The sequence below is a fragment of the Rhamphochromis sp. 'chilingali' genome (assembly GCF_963969265.1).
Source record: "Rhamphochromis sp. 'chilingali' genome assembly, chromosome: 12".
In the NCBI taxonomy this organism is placed as follows: domain Eukaryota; kingdom Metazoa; phylum Chordata; class Actinopteri; order Cichliformes; family Cichlidae; genus Rhamphochromis; species Rhamphochromis sp. 'chilingali'.
Genome location: NC_137939.1, coordinates 22,555,256 through 22,578,980, shown reverse-complemented (window position 1 = coordinate 22,578,980; position 23,725 = coordinate 22,555,256). Strand labels below are relative to the sequence as shown.

Genomic DNA, 23,725 nt, shown 5'->3' with positions numbered 1-23,725 from the left:
TAAAGAGCACGTCTACAGCAACTTGCAGTCAGCTGCTGTCTTCAGAGGGACTTTGATGTGTCAAGACTAAGATACGATGGAGTCAATCTGCTATTATTTTGTGATTGAACGAGGTTCAGTTGGTAGTTACATGCAATCTGTTTGTGATAATATTGCAAATAACTGACAGATTGGTGAAAATAGCAAATCGGTTAACGTCTACATACACAGAAATTCGATTTAAGTACTTACATTCAGAGTCGAATCAGAACCTTAAACATCTGAAACAGAAGTTCTGAACTTCCTCCACAAACAGTGATGTAGTTGCTGCAGACTGACGATTCAACTGCAAAATGACGCTCTCTGAAATCTCGCTCTCACATAGGACCAGAATACACCAGCTATGAGGCACAGAGACGGACTCAGATTGTTTTTGTGTGATCGTGTAAGCAATCTATTGTCATCAACTAAACACTGATTATTTCAACCCTTAGCCAATCTTGTTATTTTTGTTATATTCATATGTTGGGAATAAAAAAAGTCAACCAGTCTGTCTAAAATTAGTGCAGGCAAACCAAGGGGTCAACCAAGGGGACAGGTTGTGTCCCACCAGGAAACCTGTGTAATTGATTTGAGCTAAAAAGTGGTCGCCCAGAGGCAACCGGTTTATTGTTACTTGCAAAACACATTGAGGATTTTACCATCCATCACAAGAAGGTTGGTGTTTTTACTGAGGCTTTAGGGGCACAAGAACTTCTAAGAATCTTAGAGTAATAGCTGTATGGACGTGTAGCCCTGACAATCAGTCACATGCAGATCACATGCCACACCGCAGCAGATTAAAAACAACCACCATCCACTAAAAAGAAGTAAGATCTCTATATTGCAGTAGCTCAATACTAAGGAAGTATAATTGTGTTTTAAGACAAGTTGTAGGTCATGGTTGGTCACCGTCTAACTGCAAAAAGGCAATTTATTCCATAACCTCGGGGCAGCAATTGACTGCTCTGTCCCCCCTGAGCTTCTGCTTAGGTCACATGACCTGAGAGTTCGGACAGGAGTGTAGGGGTGAAGTAAAGTAAAGTCAGAGATGACTCTAAAAAGCACAAGTAGCTAGTGAAGCGAAGCCAGAATGAAACATGATGCTCTGGCTTCGTTTGATTTTTAACTATGTGTTAATGTTTTTGCCAAGTGCAACAAGTGGTTGCACTTGGCCTGCTGTTTTTATCTGTCCTGCAGCAAACATGACAAAAGTACACAACATGCTTTTTTTGTTTGAATTATTTGCTTCTATAGTACTTTAATTTGTTGTTTTACTGTTTATTTCAGACTCCATAGCTGACAGAAAACAGCCAGCATTTTATTAAATCAGCATTGGCTCTAACAGGATGTGAGTGTTTCTGTTACTTCCTGAAGCCTGCTGGAAACCATCTGTCTTGACTCGATTTTGGTCGGCAAAGCTTCAAACCGGCCATCTGTGATTTAGGACTTTTATTTTTGGACTGACGATGGAATATTTTACCAAGTTCCTCTCACACACGGCCCACAGTGTAAAGGCGCCTTAATGCACAAACAGTCTTGAGTCTCTTGAGACAAACAGAGAACTGAAATGTCAGAATGACAAAAAAGGTAAACAGCAGAATGAAACTCACACCGCTTGTGTCGTAGTTTCACCCTTACAATGAGTGTAACACAAACCCTGCCGTCAGTTATCGTTTTGTGTCCTTTTATGGAAGGAAGTGAAGTTGAACACCTGTATCTCTGAGTCTGTTTGCATCACTGCCGCTACTGTTACAAAGATTAAAGTACCTAATACAGACCGTTTTCTAGCAGTAAAAGCTGCGTTGCTAGTGCATGTTTGATTATTCCTCTTCCTTCTTCTTTTCTAATGCTTTATAATCTCTTCCCCCCCCCCCCCCCCCCATTCACTCTCTCCAGGTGAGTGCTAATGTCCTGATCTTCCTGTGCACCAACATCATTGGCATCTGTACCCACTACCCTGCCGAGGTTTCCCAGAGACAAGCCTTCCAGGAGACCAGAGGATACATTCAGGCCCGGCTTCATCTGCAGAGGGAGAATCAACAACAGGTAAACCTGCACACACAATTCTATCTCCCAGCACTTATTTGCAACAGAACACAAAGAGTCTCTCTGCAGTGTCAGTGTTTAATGACTAGAAATGAACATAACTTTTTGATCTTGATGTTGCAACATTTAGCGACACTCCTAATTCATGGTGGTTGCTTTCTCCAAGACGCTGGAAACACCTTTGACTCGTTTTTATTGTCAGGAGTTTATCTACATTCTATATAACACCCTCATTTTACTTGGAACAATATCACTTACACAAGCACGTCCTCCAGGAAAAAGAACATCAGATGTACACGAGTACATTTATGAGTACATATACCTGCATGTGAACCTTTGCTGATTCCTGGTTTGGCTGTTGATGAGCTCTTTTGGTGTGGAGGAGGGCTCGTCACCAACACCACCATACTCAAACAGTTTCATTATTGAAAGCAGTGATGTTTTGACTCTTTCTGAAAGCGTACGGCCTGCACAGTCCATTTATTTCTTCTTTTTGTAAAGATGTATGTCAGTTAAAGTGAACTATATGTGGTTCAGTATGAAGCAGCAACAAAAACTAGAGATTGACACAAAAGTTGTTTGAAACAGTTGTTATGTTTAAATTAATAAATGGCTTTAAATTCGCTCATAGCATGAATAACATTTGAGCGAAGAGTATGATGAGATGTAGCAGGACGTTGAGGCCCTCTTAAGCCAGCCAAGGCTTTATCAACAATGGAGGAGGGCTGAAGAGAGGCATAACAAGCAATAGACTATAAAGGCATGACAGCGGTACATTCTAGTGGCTGTTTTATTCTAAACCCAAGAATTAGCACCATCTCACAGCACAGTGTCCATAAAATGAAGCAACAAGCATATGAGATCAGCATCAATAGACCAACCCAGAAAACAGGGTATCAATAAATACACGCTCAGTGCCGACATCCATTTCCTGTGTGGTGCTCCGACAGAATCCTGGGTCCTACAAAAGACATCTTTATATAAAACTATATAAAGAAATATATGTATATCTGTCTAAGGCTTCTAACTTGGGAAAAATTTCACTTGCAAACTCAATGCAAATCTGTCCATTAATCTTTGTGTTCTCCTGCCAACAGACAAACTGAATTAATGAAATAAGTAACTTCCTCAAACAAATGTAGTTTTTAGCTCATGCTACTGAATCCAGAGGACTAAAAAGCATATTTTTGTCTCTCAAATGGATAGGATAAGTATTTTCAGCTGCTGACAGGATGTTCCTCTGTGAACGATGGAAAGAAAAATGCCGACATGTTCATGATAATGAAAGGAAAGGGCACCCTTTTATTTTTGATAGTTTAAGGATAACATCTGGGGCGCAGAAAAGTGCAGCATATCAGGCTCTGGATGCACTGACAACACTTGTTAGACAAATCAGAAAAAACACGTCCTGTCTGCCTAAATCTGGACTTCTACCACAGCACAAACACACAGAGCTACTCACTCTAAGATATGAGTTCTAAATGTCTCTGTAAATAATGGGATAATAAGAACACAGGCACAAACACATATATAGAAATGTAACCACAAAATTGTGACTGACAAGATCTGCATTTCCTTGTTTATTTTTTGTGATTTCCAGGAACGTCTGTTGCTTTCAGTGTTGCCGAGGCATGTTGCCATGGAGATGAAGGCTGACATCAATGCCAAGAAGGAAGACATGATGTTTCATAAGATCTATATCCAGAAACACGACAATGTCAGGTCAGCCGGGCGTGTGGCCTCAACACCTAACGTAACATTTAACCCATGAATTCAGATTTTAGCTACTAAATTGTCTTTCTTTTCTATAATTGTTGTAAGAGAGGTCATATCATGATACACTGAAAAACATGTGACATTGTAAAGCATTAAAAAGCCTGTTAGGATTTTGTTAATCCCATAAAATGAAGAGAAAATAAACAAAATCATACCATAAATTCATCCTAAGAATGGCTAACTCACGTTGGTGCACACATAAACACAAAAACACACATGTTTGAGCGCGCTCACAGAGTCAGAAGACGGTAGAGTGGTTTGGCAGAGTGGAGGCTAATTAACACTAGTGAGGGAATACTTAATCACCAGCAGCCAAGATAAGATAATCCCCAAAGATGGAAAGCTTCAGCACACATTCAATTACAGCACTGAGCAAACACGGTGCACTCGGTCCCTCACACACACGCGCGCGCACGCACACACACACAGATGCTTTAAGGTCAAACACCCTTCCTCTCTCAAGGTCATCTGCCCTGATAGTAACATAATGCAATAGTATATCGCTGAGGTGTAGCTAAATCAAACTGAATCAGCTTCGTAGGTTTTTATCTCTCATGATCGAGGATTAACTGTGTTTTGTTTTTGCTCCTCTTCATCTCGTCCTCAGTATTCTGTTTGCAGACATCGAGGGTTTCACCAGCCTGGCGTCTCAGTGCACGGCTCAGGAGCTGGTCATGACACTAAACGAGCTCTTTGCCCGTTTTGACAAACTGGCGTCGGTAAGCAGTCTTCCGTTACTTGTGTCTGTTTCTAAAAGGGATAGTTTGGCAGTTTAAGGGGTTGTTTTAGAGTGTTGATAGTGGATTTTTTTTTATCCTTTGCTGTTTCTTGTGTTTCTTTGTTTTAAGTTTAAAAGCAGGTGAGAAGTATGAAGTGCTTCCTGTATGGATATGTGTTTTTATTTATATTTTTATCTTGTCCTGTTGTCTTTTCTTCCTCAGGAGAATCATTGTCTCCGTATTAAAATTCTGGGTGATTGTTACTACTGCGTGTCCGGGCTGCCTGAACCCCGGGCTGACCACGCCCACTGCTGCGTGGAGATGGGTGTTGACATGATAGAGGCCATCTCGTGAGTAAAAACAGTGTATACATGCACCTGTATGTGGTGTTTGTTTCTGCGTTGTTTACAGTGTTTTGCATATTCCTCCCACTGCTGATGAGACACTCGTGTGTGTCTGTGTGTGTGTGTTTCTGTTTTCCAGGCTGGTGCGTGAGGTGACAGGGGTCAACGTTAACATGCGCGTCGGCATTCACAGTGGCCGTGTGCACTGCGGCGTGCTGGGACTCAGGAAGTGGCAGTTTGATGTGTGGTCCAATGATGTCACGCTGGCCAATCACATGGAGGCGGGAGGCAAAGCAGGGTGAGAGCGAGAGAAGCGTTTACAGTTTGTAAAAACTATCACAGTGTTTTAAGAACTCCAAATGCACGGCCACTTACTGCGATCATTTTTTTACCCTTTGTTTTGTTTTGATGTTTTTAAATTGCTACTGCTTCAAAAATAATTTGTTGCTGTCTGGAATTCATATTTTTCCGTGGTGGTACAGTTCGTACTGATGTCGGAGGTTGTTAAAAGCTCTCCTGTTATGAAAATATCATATTTGAACTTCAAGAAGTACAAGTGATAAGGCCATTTTGAGACTTGACTTGAAAAGCTTTCTGCGCTCTTGAACGTTGTTTTACAACAAATTAAAAGAAATTGTTTCATTCATTTCTAACATGTTCCTGACTTATGTTCAGCAGCAGTTCTGGAGCTATTAATATATGCCTGCTGTCCCCCTGTGTATGCCTTTAATGTGAAAAAAAAATAAATAAACACCCCACATAAAGCCACTTCCTGGTCTTTTCGTCCCTGCCAGGCGGATCCACATCACAAAGGCCACGTTGCAGTATCTGAATGGGGACTATGAGGTGGAGCCAGGTTTTGGAGGTGAGAGGAATGCGTATCTGAAGGAGAACAGCATTGAGACATTCCTGGTCCTTGGCTGCAGCCAAAAACGGGTCAGTACACAAACATACACACAAATATAAGAGGTGTAGGCGGGGAAATCTTCACCAAATTGAGACATTGGTCAGAGTTTTCTAGTCGAACCTGAAAAAAACCCCACCAGAAAGGGACCAACAAAAAGGTCGTCACACACTAAAAATATACATAGAGATCAGATGACTGCCATGACAGTATTGCCATTAAGAAAACTGAATCAAGAACATAAATAAAATAAATAAACAAAATTCAACATCCTATTGGTTTGAGGAAAAAGTAGAGGTCACTGCTTGTGACAGTTCATTTGGTATCGCTGAAGACAAGGCCCCCATCTCTTGTTAGATCTACCCTGAATATCTGTTTTATACTTATGCATTTCTTCCATCTGTATAACAAATAACACCACCTTAATTTAATATGCAAAGGTATATGGAGATTTAGACTTAAAGGTTTCTATGGAGCATCAAAAAATCACCAAGCTATGGTCCAGTCCATCTGGAGAACATGCCAGTCGCGTAGGGCCAAAAAATAAATACTAAAAGAAGAGTCGTACTGTATATGTGTCAACATGACAGGGATTTCACAGAGTAACAAGAAAGTAAAGTAACGAGTAAGAAAATGAGAAATATAAGTAATGAGTAATGTGTAATGTGTAATACATGCTCATTTGGAAGACCGTATTTGGTATAAAGGAAATGATGCTCGTCCGTAACACATCTGCCAGAGTCACAGTCTGCATCTACCTGCATCTAACACCTCATCCAGCTGAGCAGGCATAAAAGAATGGTTATGCCATAGTGGGACATGTAAGGAGACACTAGGAGCCTGTCTGTGATTGCAGCGCTGGAGAATAACAGAGTAAGAGGATGCATTTTTAACAACTGAGGTCTCAAGGTGTACCCACAGGGGGATATCTTCATTGCTTGCATCACTGGATTGGTCTATCCACTTCCAATAAACAAAGGCTCTTGAATTGGCTGCCCAGTAGTAGAGTCTCAGGAAGAAGAAGCCCAAGGCCTCCCACCCTACTGGACTTGTGTAGATGGGCCTTAGACTTTCAGTGTGACTTGTAGCCACAAGTAGGTAAAGTAGTAAAGTCAGTAAACTCACCATTTTAATAGGGTTCACCCTGACAGTCATAGTTAAAGGCAGCACTCTACAACGTTCGATATTGGCTCTGAGTTTGTTGACTAATTCCATGAAATTAAACTTCAAGAGTAAAAAAATCATCTGCTTGTCTAAATGGCAGGGTTTTCAGAAAGTCTGATGAAAGTTATGAATGTTAAGGGCATAATTTGACCAGATAGATTTAATAGATACAGTGTGAATACCATTCCACTGACAAACTGGGAGTTTTGTTGCTTTAGCAGGCGATCAGTCCAAAGAAAACAGGCCTGTCTTCTAAAGCCAAAAGAAGAGTTGGTGGGAGTGTGTTGCTTCAGGTGTTGCTGAAATATGAAATATAATCCAGGAAATACAGCAGCTGGAAAAACAGCAACCTCCCGCTAATCCAAGAGGAACATGTAAGATGACATAGGATAAAATATAGTGGGGAATTCTGGCTAAAACATTACATAACCTGTAAAACAGCTCAAATTGAGTAAAATACAATAAGAAAGGACAAAATAGCTTGATAAGATGAAACATTATACAAAAAAAGAACACAATTAAATATGGCCACAGTTTGGATTTCCCCTGATATCTATAGTCTCAAAATCAAAAGGCGCAAACAAACACGTCCCTTCACCAAACGCCTACTTTCAGCTTCTCCTCTTTCCACATTGTATTCATGAGCACAGGAACACATCCCTCCACTTTCTTCCATTTATCCAACCTAAGATCATGGTGGACTGGAGGCTGTGCCAGCGGTCTTATGGCAAGAGGCAGGATACACCCACCAGTCTGTTGCAGGGCGAAAACAGAGACAGTCTACCAGTTACGCTTGCATTCACACCTACAATCAATTTAGATTTGCCAGTGAAGCTAACCTGCATCTCTGTAAATCCTATTTTGAACATGAATATTCACTTTTGCTTAAAACAATGAAGTCTTGCCAATTTAAAAAGTATTAACATATTACATTGGAAACACTGAATATGAAATAAACACAATTCCATTAATTATAAAAATGCATTTAGGCTCCTATGGTGTCTTCAGACCGTGAGAGGAAGACAGAGTACCAGGGGAGAGAACATGCAAACGATGGTTTGAAACCCAGAACCTTCTCACTGTGAGGCGACACGGCTAATCACCGAGTCATCATACCTGTTATAAAGCATTTATTATTATAACATAAATCATCAGATAAGAGTTTTGTGTAAGAGCAGGTTACACTTATCTTAACAGTAGGGTGTTAATTATTTTTTCCCAGTTGTGCTGGCAAAATAAAAAATGAAGTGCTTAATAAAATGATTCATTTCAAATCATTTTATATTTCTGAACTACTTTAAAGTACAAAGGTTTTGAAGCACATTGGCGATATAACAGATAGTGAAGATGTAATAGTTATTGAAGGAAACAGAGCTGAAAAAGCATAATTTGTGAATGAAGTCCTCTTGAAGATCCCGAGCTGCCTCGTGGGAAAATTGAAAGCCAGAATTTAAACAAACCCTCAGTCACACATTTTGTCGTTCTCCATGTTGTGTTGCACGAGAACAGTTGGTCAAGCCTTCGTGTTGTTCTCTCCGAGCAGAAGGAGGAGAAGGCGATGATGGCGAAGATGCAGCGGACAAGAGCCAACTCTAACGAGGGGCTGATGCCACGCTGGGTTCCCGACAGAACCTTCACCAGGACCAAAGACTCCAAAGTCTTCAGACAAATGGTGAGACTCGACATCGACGCGCTGCTTCACAGCGACAGAGCGGCGCTGCAGCTTTTCTGCCAGAACCATAATTTTGTCTGCTCTCTTTCTTCTCCAGGGGATTGATGAAACCTCCAGTAAAGACAAGTAAGCACGGACTCTGACACACCACTTTGCCTGATTGGGTTACCCCTGTTATCGCCTGCTCAGTCTGTGCCTCTTCTTTTTGCAGCCGTGGCGTTCAGGAAGCCATGAACCCAGAGGATGAGGTGGATGAGTTTCTGGGACGGGCCATTGACGCTCGCAGCATCGACCAGCTAAGAAAAGACCACGTTAAGAAGTTTCTACTCACCTTCCAGACTTCCAGTCTGGAGAAAAAGGTTAAAACTGTGATGCCTCATTATTGCTAAAGCTTTTTATCTTAAATATCAGCCATGTGTGGAAAAGTCTACTCCTATTATTTCTGATTTCTTCTTTTTTTTGTGCAGTATTCCAAGAAGGTGGACGATCGTTTTGGAGGCTATGTTGCCTGTACTCTGCTGGTATTCTGCTTCATATCCTTCATACAGATTGTTATTTTTCCACAGTGAGTATTTCACCCATTCCCATAATGCTCTACTGCGAATGCTTCTGTGTATAACCCCATCAAGAGGACCCGTTAGGCTCATTTGTAGCTATTCTTGGTTTCTGTGAGAGTACCTTTGCATGAGTCACAGCTGAAATGATTTATCTGTCCTTTTACAGATAAGATTGATTAAAAGAAAAAAATCTCACAACCCCAATGATGTAAAACATTTTAAGTTATTAACAAAAAACAAAAACAAACATGCTGATGTTATTTATGAGATCTGATCTCGTTCGTATTTTGACTTTAACCTCCTAGGACCTGGCGTCCACATATGTGGACGTCACATTTTGGGTTGCCTAGACCAAAATACAAAATTTTGCTCTACAAGGGCCTGATATTCATGTACAAGCACATGATATTGCCACTGCTCGATCAAAAATTAAAACGAATGTCCTCATTTATGGATCTCATTTTTCTCAGAAACAAAAATCTTGTAAAAAAACTATTTGTTTTTACATTCATGAGGTCCCAATCAGCCCAAATATCAAAGAGAAATTAAATGCCATGGTTAAAGATGGCGAAATGTTGTCGGTTTCAGCATAAAGACCAAACTGTTGCAGCTAATGTAGAAATTCTAAGGCTTCATTATGAAAAAGTTTTCATAATTTCATCTTTATTTCTGAAATATCTAGCTTTTTCTCACGCCAAAGTGTTTAAGCTCTAGGGGTGCAACGATACACAAAATTCACGGTTCGGTTCGATACTTTGGTGTCACGGTTCGATATTTTTTCGATACAAAAAAATGTTCATGCCTTTTTAATTTGTCATTTATTAAAATTATAAATATATATTTTAACTCAAAAGTACAGTTTTTAAATTTAATGTTGCTGAAACAAAAGTAATGAAAAAAATAAATATATCTCAGGGCTCTCAAAATTTCAAAATCCCTGGTAGCCCTTCGGGCAGGGACTCTTCAGTTTTTGGTAGCCCAAAATAAATGTAAGTAGCCCGAATAAAAAAAGAGAGCAATTTTTTGATTGATATTTTGTTTCCTGTTTTGTTTCCTTTACAATATTATACATTAAAGTATAATATTGTAAAGGAAACAAAACATTCAACAAAAAATTGTTGAAAAACAAATTACAACATTGTATAAAAATTACAATCATCAACTCAAATACTTGGTTCTAATTGAACAGAAATTTCTATGAACTTGTAAGAACTGTGTAGGACATGAATCAGTCTGTGTCAGATCCTGAATTTGAAATTTCCGCTGAAGTCACAGGTAAGAGGCAAGTGGGACCAAGATCTAGGCCATTTGCTTTTTGAAGTTTGCAAAGACTACTAAATTTTGCCAGTGGTAGTTCACTCTTTGCAACATAGTACGCTGTTCTAAACAGATTTTTCAGGTTTATTTTTAGTATGTTATTTGCAATTGGTGTTTGTTCTGGGAAAGATATTGCAGACTGCGCAATAATGCATTTCTTGCATTTGGGGGCCTTTCTTAAAATGACTGGTCCCAGTAACAAAGGCGCTTGTCGACTCAGAAATCGAGAGAAAACCAACAACACACCCGGCAGAACATTATGTTATTTACACGGGTGCACATAAGTGGTCCGCATGTGCGCATTCGCTGTCAAAATAAAAGACGCGCACCAGATAAGAAGTTGCAACGCGCGTTTGCGTCCATATAAAAAGCACTGTTTTTGTCCACTAGAGTGGGATTTTCACGGCACATTCCGCACCACCTCTCTGTGCGTTCATCATTTGTTTGAAGCCAGCTCACCTCCTGCAACCACTTTTCCGAGAGCTTCTTTTGTGGTTCGGACTCCTTCTGACATTTCTTTGGAGGTGGAGGAACACCAAAGTAATTGCTTAAAGGAGCTTCTTCGACATCTTTAAGAGTTTTAAACAAATGTCTGTCCTCCTCCAGAAAATCTTATGTATGCAAACACGCGTTGCAACTTCATATCTTGTGCGCGTTTTTTTTTGTTGTTTTTTTGACAGCGAATGTGCACCTGCGGACCACTTATGTGCAGCCCCGGTTATATAGCTCGTCATATTGCAGCCACAGAAATTCTTTTGTCCATGAAACCATAAAGCTGCACTTTCTTTTTGCCTTATAGTCTGATTTGTCATAACTTTTCCGTTTTGTGGTAAGCTTTTCTTTGGCTGTCACTTCTTCACTCTGACCTGTCTTATTTGGCTCAGCAGAACTAAAATATATATCCTGCTGCTTTTACACACACACACACACATAACGGTCAGTGATTCTCTGCGCGATCAACCTCTCATATGTTTAAGCTTGCTGCGGGAGATTTCACTTGTCATGTTTGCATAGTAAGCTAACGATTGATAAGACGATGTCAGAGGAATTGGTGCGCAAATTATCATCACTCACCAATCAGTACTGTCGCTCTCTATACACAGTTCGCGCGATTGCAAAGTGAAAGCTAGCCCCGGGACGTCGGGCTAGCGATTTTGCAAGCCCTGTATCTGATTGAGGAATCACTCATCTTTGAAAAAGAGAGTTTATTACAGAGAAATGGCTCTTTCCAAAATAAAAGCTATACTATCCGCTTCTTCTGGGCTATATTCTCAGCAGCATATTGTAGCGGGTCAGGGCTGTTCGGGGTTCTGTTTGTACAGTTATGTTTTGTTTATGTTGCCATAGTGACGGATGACGCCCTCTCGCTGCGACGATGTGTCTTTCCGGGGTCAGAGGGCGCCCTGTGTGTTGTTGTTGTTGCTGTGCGGTTGCGGCGCTGAGCAGTTAGCTAGCGGTAGTGTTCTTCTGCAGATGTCAATAAACGGCTGTGCTCCCTGGCTAGCTCACGGGAAGCAAGACCAAATGACACCTCCGTCTCCTCCTTGTCTGAGCTCGCCACATTGGTGTCAGAAGTGGGATGATGGTGGCACCCCATGTTCTGACCCGAGTGACTTTTCCCCCGCCGGTCGTGACCGGCCGGTGCGCCAAAAGAAGGCACCTGGACATTTGCAGGACTTTGTGTGGGGTAATGGGGTCGTCGGGGACGACTGACCCCTTAGGTGGGGGCTATGTAGCGGGTCAGGGCTGTTCGGGGTTCTGTTTGTACAGTTATGTTTTGTTTATGTTGCCATAGTGACGGGTGACGCCTTCTCGCTGCAACGGTGTGTCTTTCCGGGGTCAGAGGGCGCTCTGTGTGTTGTTGTTGCTGTGCGGTTGCCGCGCTGAGCAGTTAGCTAGCAGCAGTGTTCTTCTGCAGATGTCAATAAACGGCTGTGCTCCCTGGCTAGCTCACGGGAAGCAAGACCAAACGATACCTCCGTCTCCTCCTTGTCTGAGCTCGCCACAATATTAAACATATCAGGTCCCCATAAGGAGAATCATGTGCTAACGGCTGTCTAAATGACTCGGGTAAAGTTTGTAGCATGCATGTTTGTTGTTTTTGTCTGCTTCCACTTGTCTTTGCACTAGGATGATGTCGGCATAAATGTGCAGTCATATTCATTGTGTTCCCACTAGTGCTGTCAGCGTTAATCTCGTTGAAATGACCTTAACGCCACAACACGGCAAATCTCCGTTAACGAGCTACCCCTGATCGCCCCGTGCGTGGGGCTAGACGGCCAACACGTTAACGAGCTAACTGCGCTAACACACTAGTTCCCACCCATGTAATTGAGCATTGGTGGCACATCCAACATACTGTTTTACTTTAGTCCATGACGCGCTTACCTTCAGGGTCATATGTCACATGAAACCCAAAATAATTCCAAACGCCAGATCTGAATGAGGGTGGGGGAGGTTCAATTTGCCATGTTGCAAGGAGAGCTTAACTTCTGTCTCGCTAGCTTGCCCTGCGCTCTTCCTTCTGACGATGCTGTCTGTGTTGAACGCTCAGTGGATCTGCGCTCGACAGTGCAGCCTAGGCGGAGTAGTCGAACGCAGATTCACTGAGCGCTCAACACAGACAGCATCGTCAGAAGGAAAGTTGATAAAATAAATTACAAATTTTGTATTGTTCATACATATGCGTACCGAACCGAAAGCACTGTATCGAACGGTTCAATATCGATACGAGTATCGTTGCACCCCTATTAAGCTCCCAATGTGTTTTGACAATATAAACTTTCACAGTGCAACAACGTTTCCTCCTGAAATCCACTTTTATGTCCAAGTTGTGTCACCTTTGAGCCCCCTGTTGTCAGCTGATTGAGTGCAGTTTATTATACACATCACTCCTGATGTGTAACTGACTGCTGGTCTGACCTTTCCCCACTGATGCACACCGTTCCAGTAAAACGTGATTGAACGACATGTTGCACATGTTGGTGAACTGAACCTGCCCGAGGGTTGCTCCGCCCACTTTAGTGACTAATAAGAACTGATGAGGAACTCACTGGTTGTACACTTTTAGTTATCCTACCTCCTTAGAGTTACAGGCTGTCATGCTGCTGGGCTTTTCCAGATGTTCACAAATATGGATTAAAGCCCCCACACTCATTTTAGACCAGCGTTCCCCAACCTTTTTTGCACCATGGACCGATTTATGTCCGACAATATTTTCACGGACCGGCCTTTAAGGTGCCGCGCATAAATACAACAAAATAAAACCAGTGCCGATACCCCCAAAAAAGAAGATTTATTCATAACACACAGGAAAACTCCTGGGGAAACCGAGTTAACGATAAAAACATTAAAAAAATAACACTAAAAACCAATAAAAACCCCGAAAACCATAAATTTCACACCCAAGCCTCAACTCTTGCGGCCCTGTACCAAGCGACTCATGGACTGGTCTGTGGCCCAGTGGTTAGGGACCGCTGTTTTAGACCATGATTTTTTGGTATAAATATATTTAGATTGATTGTTTTTTTTTTTTAAACTGTTTTAAAAAATGTTGATATTGTGAAAAACCTTAAGGGTCTTTCAAGGTTCTTCCTTGAAAATGAAATGCCAAAAATAAACTGGGTATTTTTCTGAAATTTAACTGATTTAGATAATAATAATGATGATTGTAAAACAAAACCCTAAATGTCCTTTTATAATCTGTGTTCTCTATTCTTTCCTGCAGCACCCCGGTCATGCTGGGAATCTACATCAGTATCTTCATCATACTCGCCAACATCCTCTTCATCTGTGCCATATACTCTTGCATCAAGGTAGAGCAGGTCACCTGGACTCCATACCAAATGTTGCGCTCATTTTCTTTTTCTTGCCTTCACCGTGTATTTAACATGTTCATCATTTCCGCTCGTAGATTTTTCCAGCTGCGATGCAGACTGTCTCGAAGAAGATTGTCCAGTCTCGCACCAACAGCACGCTGGTCGGAGTATTCTCCATTATCCTCGTCTTTATCTCTGCCTTCGTTAATATGGTGAGATCAAAGTTATCGCTAAACAAATTAAGCGCATCTGCTAACTTTGTGCGACATTGTTTGAAGTCGTGCTGCTTCACTTTCATGCAGTTTGCCTGCGACACCACGGGTTTGGCTGAATGCGTCGCTGAGAAGCTGAACACCTCTGCGGTGACTCCCTGTCTGATCCGCAGCTTGAATGTGTCCGTCGAGGGGGGTCTAGAGATCTGCCCCAGCCGAGGCCCCTCCTGCCCCTTTCCTGAGGTGAGCAAACGGTCCACACGCTTTAAAAGAAGAGTCTCAGATTTGCATTTGTGTTTTCCTGACACCTATCGTCGATGATGCGTGCTTGTGACGCCGCTGCCTCCTGTTTGTGTCAGTATTTCAGCTACAGCGTGCTGCTGACGCTGCTGGCCTGCTCCGTGTTCCTGCAGATCAGCAGCATAGGGAAGCTGGCCCTCATGCTGCTCATCCAGCTCACCTTCCTGCTGCTGGTGGAGTGGCCACAAGTAGCACTGTTTGACAATGCAGACCTCTTTGTCACCTCCAATGCCATGTAAGTGAAACAAGTGTGAAATTACAAGTCACCGAGAGGGTTTACTTCATTTGTACTGATAATTTAAGGGATGAAAGGGAATGGAAGATTTTTATTTTCAGTAATTTAAGGATAAATCAAAATACTTAAAATACCCTTATTTGCTCTTTCATTGATTTTGCTTCTGTTTACTCATGTACAACAGTGAAATCAAGTTTGTGCATTTTATTAATATATTTGAATCTTTCTGTCTGTTTTTAGTGATTTAAATGAAACTCAGTGGTAAGTTGTTTTTTTTTTATTATTATTGATGTTTTTGCATTTAAACCTTTGCCATTTAATTTTTTGGTCAGAACACAAACAAAAAAGTACGGTTTGTGGATTTAGCTTTTAATTCCTTCACTTCACTTCTATACATACATATTCCATTAGATTGAAATCCACAGTTTAAAACATGTTTCATTGTCTCTTTCTAAAAATCTACTTTCATTTATACCTTAGCTGCAAATATGTAGCATGAAATAAATTGATATCAAAATCAAATCCTTAGACTGCTGATGTAAATATCTCTTGCATCATCATTTTAAATGATTTATTACTACTGACTAAAAGTTGTTGTTTTTTTTTTTAATTTAAGGCCCAGTTTCAATGAAACTACAAACCAGTGGTAAGCCTACATTCAATGTTACTTTTAATTTTTGCATCTTGTTCAGTTACTATAATGTATTTTGCCCAATTTTAAACATCACCTTTCTTTAAATGTTATTTTCTTGTTGATCTTTTGCTTGTTTCTTTCTCTGTTTAATGTTTTTTTGTAGTCTTTCTTTAATCTCACTGCTTGTCATTCTCTCCGCAGCTCGTTTGTTGTGACCAAAGTGTCCCTGAGGGTCATGACTCCAGTGATCCTCACAGTTTTTGTCCTGGCACTGTACCTGCACGCCCAACAGGTTGAATCTACTGCACGCCTCGACTTCCTGTGGAAATTACAGGTATGGACATCGGGGTCCGCTAGAGGGCGCCACCTGACAATGTTAACCTAAAAGATCTTCCATTAATACCTCAAACATGTCCATGAGTAAAAAGTTGATAGAGCTGTTGTATGGTTAATTGAAATTAATTATTATATTATTATATCACTGTGTCTATAAGAGCTGTTTTAGTTAATAAATAACCTCTATTTCCAGGCCACAGAGGAGAAGGAGGAGATGGAGGAGCTGCAAGCCTACAATCGTCGCCTCCTCCATAATATCCTACCGAAGGACGTAGCTGCTCACTTCCTGGCACGTGAGCGGCGTAACGACGAGCTGTATTACCAGTCCTGTGAGTGTGTAGCCGTCATGTTCGCCTCCATCAGCAACTTCTCCGAGTTCTACGTGGAGCTGGAGGCCAATAATGAGGGAGTAGAATGCCTCCGGCTGCTTAACGAGATCATCGCAGACTTTGACGAGGTAAACTCAGCCTGTCTCGGAAGGCCGCGTGTGATCGTCATTTGTTTCTCAGGTGCAGTCACCATCTGTGATCTCCTTACTTCTCAGATCATCAGTGAGGAGAAGTACAGGCAGCTAGAGAAGATCAAGACCATCGGTTCCACCTACATGGCAGCGTCAGGTCTGAACGACTCCACCTATGACAAAGAAGGCCGTTCCCATATTACTGCACTAGCTGACTATGCCATGAGACTGAGAGAGCAGATGAAATATATCAACGAGCATTCCTTCAACAACTTCCAGATGAAGATAGGTAAGAGGAAGTTAGAGGAGGAAACACGGTGGTTATACATTGCTGGTTTTGTTGGTGCAGTTTAACTTTTTTTTGTTTTTTGTCTTGAATTGACAGGTCTGAACATTGGGCCGGTGGTTGCGGGGGTTATTGGAGCACGGAAACCTCAATATGATATCTGGGGAAACACAGTCAATGTGGCCAGTCGTATGGATAGCACAGGTGTACCTGACTGCATACAGGTAGGTTTCTTGTAACTAATAAAATCAGCCCGGATAGGTTATTAGGGAGCAATCAAATATCACTGGGTGGATTTGATGGTAATATTTTATATCTGCACATTTATAGATTGCTGTAGAAATGTGAAATAAAAACACTTTAGAGATAAGATGTCCAGGTGTGCTTTAATACTGAAATGAAATAATATAGAAACAACGATGAAAACAGAACAAAAACAAAATTTAAAGCAATAAAAAACGCAGGACTGCACATAAGTAACAAATACAGGACACATGCAGGACTATTTATACACAGAGGACAAACAGGAAGTAAAAGAAACCAAAACTTCAAAGTAAAATAAGAAATAACCAAAGAAGACCAATAGAGATATGAATACAAGCACTTAGCAGAATGTAAGAGACCTACATGAACACAAAGGGAACAAAGCGTAAACGCAGAAATGAGACTGAGGGAGGCACAACGCAGGGAACAAGACTACTATGCAGACAATAGACGAGGCTCAAACAAGAACACAAGAGACATCACAGAACTGAAAGAGTAAAGTAACAGCAAGAGACTCGATATCATGATATTAAAGATCGCAGTATACTAGAACAATAAAGAAGTAAAAACTCACAAAACTAACATTAGTCAAATAAAAATTGGAACTCAAAGCAGCTTACTATTTGCATTTTTTTCTGAGAGAAATTTATTGAGCAGATATTGAGCTTTTTAGTTGCTGAGTGCTTCTCTAAACTCAGCAGCCTTTTGCTTACTGTGTCTCTCTTCAGTTTAGTGCTGAAGTGTTTGTGGACAGTGGATTTCCCCCCCCCTAAAAACTGGCAAAAGCTACTGCTAGCATTGTAAAGTTGTAAACGGTGAGATAAAATTTGTTTTAAAACTTTTATCTATTAGCGGAAGCTGAGACACTGTCTTAAATGTGAAAAACAAAACAAAACCAGAATATAATTTTTTTTAAAAAAACCCAAAAAAACCAACAAAGCAGGCCTCAAATATCTCAGTTTCAACATTTCACATATGATTTTTTTAAAAAATATTTTTGGTAAGATTTAGTGGTATGAGTGTTATTATTTACATTTTAACCAGCATCAATACGATTTAAATTAAAAGTTGCTTAATTCAGTTTTAAATGTAAAGATTTCTTGACTTCATTTTGTCAGCTTCATAATAAAAGTTTATCAGTGCAAAAACAGACGAAGAGTTTGAAGTGACTGCTTTTAAAATATTGCGCTCTTTTGTAAATCGTTGTGTACATCTTTTCACAGGTGACCACAGACCTCTACCAGGTGCTTGTAAGCAAAGGCTACGTGCTTGAGTGTCGTGGGGTCGTAAAGGTAAAAGGTAAAGGCGAAATGACAACCTACTTCCTGAATGATGGACCGCCCAACAGTTAGCAGCCAAGACAGCGGCAGCAGCAGCAGATGCTGGGATGACCCCCCCACTGCAAGGACACGGCACCACTGAGCGAGGACTCGCGGTGTGAGCGAGCGGCTAAGAACTAGAGACGCCACCACTTGAATCCCGAGCAAAGAGGGGAAAAAAGAGAAACTTTGAAGACTTCAAACGGAAAGTGTTCTAGATGAGAGGAAAATGTTCTCGTTTGACGGCCGTTTTGGATCCCGTACATGTCGAAGGACACATGTTTTTCTCATGTCTAGCCTCTCTCTCAGGCTTCTTGAAAGATGCAAAGTCTGTTTATTTAAAACGCCTTTTAGCCTGTGTCAAAAGAAGATTAACGCTGTACATACGGCTACTTTTTTATTTTACTTTGGGTCTTTTTGTTCGTTTGTTTTCTTATTCTGTATTTTTTTTTTTTTTAATTTCACATGAATTACAAACAGGTACTCATGTTTTATTTCTGCATTAATTATTTATTTCGATCTCGATGTTTTGTGCAAAAAGGGTCCTTTATGAAAAAGTGTGGAAACATACGGGCACAAATATCCAGTCTATTACACGTTTTTTAAGTGTGTATGTACATGCATATTTGTGTGTGTATGAATATATGTATAAACTGAGGAGGAATATATTGACCAAAGACTAAAGTATTTACTAAAAGCAAGGCAAGACGTGTGGATATGTTCTTGCTAGAGTTAGCAATGATCTCCGCCTCTGTTATTTAAGCAGAGGGCCTGAACCCTCCGTCTTTCTGCCCAAATGCTGGCCACAAAGTCTGCTCCCTCCCTTTTTTAGACTATGTACAAAACATTTATTTCGTCTGTCATTCAGGCAGCAAAGAGCATATCACGAACCCTAAATTCAAACGCTGACCTCGATTGTTAAATTAGGTTAACTTAAAACTGACTAAAGACGACTAAGGATGTTATCAGAAGGTTATACCTGAGCAGTAAAAGTAGAGCCAGCCAGGATTTGGCCCCTCTTCATCCTCACTTCACATCCGATTGGTTCCTTAGAGCTTGAGCCGTTTTTTCGGCCGTGACAGTACACCGACATCGACTGCTCCTTCCCTTTCAGAGAGGTATTGTTTTGGTACAGATGGAAATGAAGGAACTTAGATCCGAGACCCGTTCCAGAGCCTTCGGGGGGGGAGGGGGAGAAACTTTGGATTTCAATGCATCGGTATCGCACAGCCTGATTCTTCTATGAAGAAGAAATAGATGAAGGAAATTAATATATATTGATTTTAACTGAATACTGTGCTTTGTAATCCTGAAGGGGCATAACTATTTTCACTGTGAGGTTTTTATGATACAATGAAACTGCTTTCTTGCCAAACATAACTGCTTTGAAGCATGTCTGATTGTGGTATCTGGTTTTCATTTTTGTTCGTTTTCAGCGTAGGGTATTTTGTATCACTTCTGTATCCATCATTTGTATATTCTTAATGTTGTTATTATTATGATGATTCTGATTAATTATTATGCTTAATATGATGACTCCATTCCGATGAAGAGGATCAAAGACCAGCACGCTTTCTTGTAAAATGCCAGTCGTAAAGCTCCAGCTCACTGGTACCAACTGATCAACTGCAGCCAATGAGTTCTGCTGTTCAGTCCTGATGTACAGTACAGTATTTTTAAGCTGACGATAGGTGTGATCATGTATAGTAAGTAATAACCATTAGCTGCCTTTGCAGCAGAGCCCAAGTGGTGTATGCTCACATAAGCATAGCAGTAAACACACACACATTTACAAATGAATCACTGTGCTTTTTTTTTTTTTTTTTTTTTTTTTTTTTTTTTAAATTCATGCCACTACTGCAGTATTGTAAATCTCAGCCAGGCTTTTCGGTGACCTCCACACACGTTAAAGTTCTCAGTGGTAACAAACAGCATCCCTCGTGTTACGCTGTTTAAAGAGGACAAGGTCGAGTTGGTAGGCCTTCACATATTTTCTCTCCTATTACACCCGCCTCAGCGGAAAATGAAAGCACTGATTGCTGAGTCTGATTGCCTTAAGTTGACATAAAACAAATCACAGATTAACACTAAATGGGAAGTGTGCTTGCTTTCCCTGCCTGGACCGCTAATGTTCGGGCAGAGAGAGAGAAAGAGGGACAAGGGCTCGTCGACATTATTATTATTATTTTTTACGTTAACTTTCTCATCGTTGTAAAGGTCTTGGTTCCCCCGGGCGCAGCTTTCTGTTAATTTGTAGGATCAGCCCTGACTCAGCTCTTCCCTCACACTTAGCAGTGGCAACCAACAGTTGATCACGTTTGTACCAAAGCCAGCTCACGCAGCCCTGTGCTTTTGGTCCCTCCTGTGCAATGATACTCGGGCTTGCGTCTAGAGGACAGTAATGCAACGGAGATCACCAACTATCACATGAACTGTGACCAATGAAGAGTGATTCGTATAAAGCAAAGAGTTTATAAAATGCACTTGAGTTTATTATAAAGATGTTCATTGTATGTATTCTATTTCTATTGGCTGTCCATAGACTTGTGTTGATTGTTAACTCTTGGGATGCTTTTGGGAGGGGAAGGGAAGAGGAGAGGGAAGGAAGGTTTGTCCCCATACTACTGAAACAGTGTTTTTGCTCAGGCCTGATGAATCCTTCCGTATTTGTTTTTGTTTTATTTGTATTTTTCCCTGAGTTGGAAGAGTTGAAAAGGGGATTTTTTTTTGTTGTTTTGTTTTTTGCAAAGTTTTGAAGGACGAGAAGAGTTGAGGACTATGACAAAGAGAAAAATAACATTTCCCCTTGAAGAAAAAAATAAAAAAAAATCAATGGCTGTTTTGTGTGACTGTATTTTTGCTCCTGATGCTGAATGTGACTCAGTCATTATCTTTGCTTTATAGAAACCTCCAGTAGTCTTAGCTTCCCTAAACCTTATTCTGCCAGAGGTTTTTTCCTGTTAAAAAGGAGTTATTCCTTCCCACTGTCACCAAGTGCTTGCTCATAGGGTGCTGTCTAATTATTGGGGTTTTTTTTTCCTCTATTATTGTAGGGTCTTTACAATATAAAGCACCTTAAGGTGACTGTTGTGATATATAATTAAAACTAAATTGACCTGAGTTCCTTTTTTGTAAGAAAAAAGGGTTTTAGATCACATTTTTTATGTAGGGGGACCTTAAATCCATCATTTTTATGTGTAGGAAACAAGCCTTCAAACCAAGGTATTCTCAAAGGTAAAGGGCAACAGCAGCAGGAAACATGAGAAAAGACTCCTGATGATCAGTGCACCAACATTATCGGCATATATAAGCTGCTCAGGGCAGCACAGTGGCGTAACGGTTAGTGCTTTTACCTCCCAGCAAGTATTTCCTGTGTTTAAATCCACCATCTGTTCAGGGCCTTACTGTGTGGTGTTTACATGTATTTCAGCTTCCTCCTACAGTCTGAAGACATGCAGTTAGTGGGGTTAATTGGTTCACGTAGATTGACCATAGGTATGAATGTGAATGGTTGTCTGTCTCACTGTGTTAGCCCTTTGAGAGACTGGCCAAGGTGTACCCTGCCACTTACCCTATGGGAGCCGGGATAAGCTCCAGCCCCTCTGACCTTTGAGGGTCAGATTCATTGACCTCAAATTGGATAAGGGGAAATAACTGGGTGGATATTACCGATTTCTAACTGTTGGTATCTGTTATGGCCACAGGCTTTTGTGCAAGGTTTGCCATGTGTGTGTGTGTGTGTGTGTGTGTGTGTGTGTGTGTGTGTGTGTGTGTGTGTGTGTGTGTGTGTGTGTGTGTGTGTGTGTTGCAGGAGTTTCCTGGAAAACCTGGCCCTCCACACCCGGCCAGGGACATTTGAACCCTGCCTTTTGAGACCTCGCCCTGTCTTCACTCCGACTACTCCTTTGCTGACAGTGTTTGCACCGCCTCCATGCAATGGCAACCCTGTTTGTTTTGTTTTGTTTTGTTTTGTTTTATTTGACCTATTATCTTAATTCAGTTTCTAAACATACAACTGCCATCCATTCATGGCTTTGCACCACTGATACAGCCTTACATGAACCATGATTATTACTAAGTTTAATAAACCTTTGGTAATCCCTATTCAGTGGGTGGTGTGACTCCATTCTTTGTTGTGGCCTTTGAGGCAGTCATAATAGCACCAGCATGTATAACAGCCAACAAATGAGCATGAAGAGACAGGAGAAACCATTCACAGCACAAACACAGAAACTAGCTGACCTGAGTATAAACGGAAAGGGAAATCTTTTTATGTTTTGTGTTTCTCAAAGACATAAATTGTGACACGATTAGATTTCAGGGAACAAACCGTTATCATTCTGCTGAAGGATCCCAGTGTCAGCCCATACTGTACTGATTTCACTGCTTCAGCACTGGAGGAGGTAAATATATTTCAGACACATAAGAAATAGGAAGCCTCAGTCATCACATACTAGTTGGCAGTTTTGATTTCCAGTGCCAAACAGGAAGTCTTCAAGGACTGGGTTTCAGGATCAGTTACTGCAACTTGTGAACTTGCGGTCATGCATACTTTATGAGATGAATATATAAGAGATTAAATTCGCTCAAACATGTGTTTATATTCCCAGATTCCAGCACAGAAGTGACAGAATCCCTCACCTGGTGTAACAGAGCTGAAACCTTTGTAGACTTACTTTCTGAGTCTACAAACACTGCTTACACACTGCTTTTTTTATGACTTAAATTGAAATATGTACTTTCAAACTTAATTATATTTTTTTTAACTGTAAGTAACCAACCTTAATTACCATGAGCATCTCAACTCTGAAAGTAATTGTAAGAGTTATTATTTGATTATTTTAGGAATCACTGCACTTACACATGGCTCCTTAACAAAGGGGATGTTGCTGACATGGTTTTGCTGTGGTGAAACCCAAAATCCACATCTTAAATCTTTTCTCTTTGTCTTCTTATGGGGCTGTTTTAATGCCATGTAAATGAGAACCACTGGTGAAAAAAAATCTTAATTTGTTGCCAAGGTTGGTACTTTAAAGAAAAAAAAAACTGGCTAAAAAGGTGAAATTAGATGCCTTTTTTAAAGGCTTTGTATGACTTAATAAATGGAAATATTAAATAATGCAATACAGCAATGAACACAACTAACACATGAATTATGGTAAAACTTCAATTCACGTTAATCATTTTAAAAGAGCTCATTATCTTTAATTATGCAACTTTTTTCATACTAGGCAATGACATCACAAGAATATCAGGCGTGAGTTTAATGTAAGTTGTTTTGGAAGTCTTAAAACATATCAGCACGTCATGGCATGGAATGAAAAATGAACTGTTAGCTGGC

General features: G+C 40.7%; 1 protein-coding gene across 2 annotated transcripts in view; it reads left to right on the top strand.

Annotated features, from left to right (window-relative positions):
- Positions 1–23,639, top strand: part of adcy6a (adenylate cyclase 6a) — a 57,885-nt gene extending 34,246 nt beyond the window's left edge. For both annotated transcript variants that reach the window (XM_080898967.1, XM_080898968.1), the window contains exons 4-24: positions 1,918–2,067; positions 3,668–3,789; positions 4,451–4,562; positions 4,785–4,912; positions 5,046–5,204; positions 5,701–5,842; positions 8,518–8,646; positions 8,744–8,772; positions 8,858–9,005; positions 9,114–9,211; positions 14,248–14,335; positions 14,434–14,550; positions 14,641–14,793; positions 14,910–15,085; positions 15,326–15,346; positions 15,702–15,731; positions 15,921–16,053; positions 16,249–16,512; positions 16,600–16,804; positions 16,901–17,025; positions 18,289–23,639. In XM_080898967.1, coding sequence (XP_080755093.1) covers positions 1,918–2,067; positions 3,668–3,789; positions 4,451–4,562; positions 4,785–4,912; positions 5,046–5,204; positions 5,701–5,842; positions 8,518–8,646; positions 8,744–8,772; positions 8,858–9,005; positions 9,114–9,211; positions 14,248–14,335; positions 14,434–14,550; positions 14,641–14,793; positions 14,910–15,085; positions 15,326–15,346; positions 15,702–15,731; positions 15,921–16,053; positions 16,249–16,512; positions 16,600–16,804; positions 16,901–17,025; positions 18,289–18,417 — 2,658 coding nt within the window. In that variant the 3' untranslated portion in view covers positions 18,418–23,639. The remainder of the gene's footprint in view (positions 1–1,917; positions 2,068–3,667; positions 3,790–4,450; positions 4,563–4,784; positions 4,913–5,045; positions 5,205–5,700; positions 5,843–8,517; positions 8,647–8,743; positions 8,773–8,857; positions 9,006–9,113; positions 9,212–14,247; positions 14,336–14,433; positions 14,551–14,640; positions 14,794–14,909; positions 15,086–15,325; positions 15,347–15,701; positions 15,732–15,920; positions 16,054–16,248; positions 16,513–16,599; positions 16,805–16,900; positions 17,026–18,288) is intronic.
- Positions 23,640–23,725: the final 86 nt, after the last annotated feature.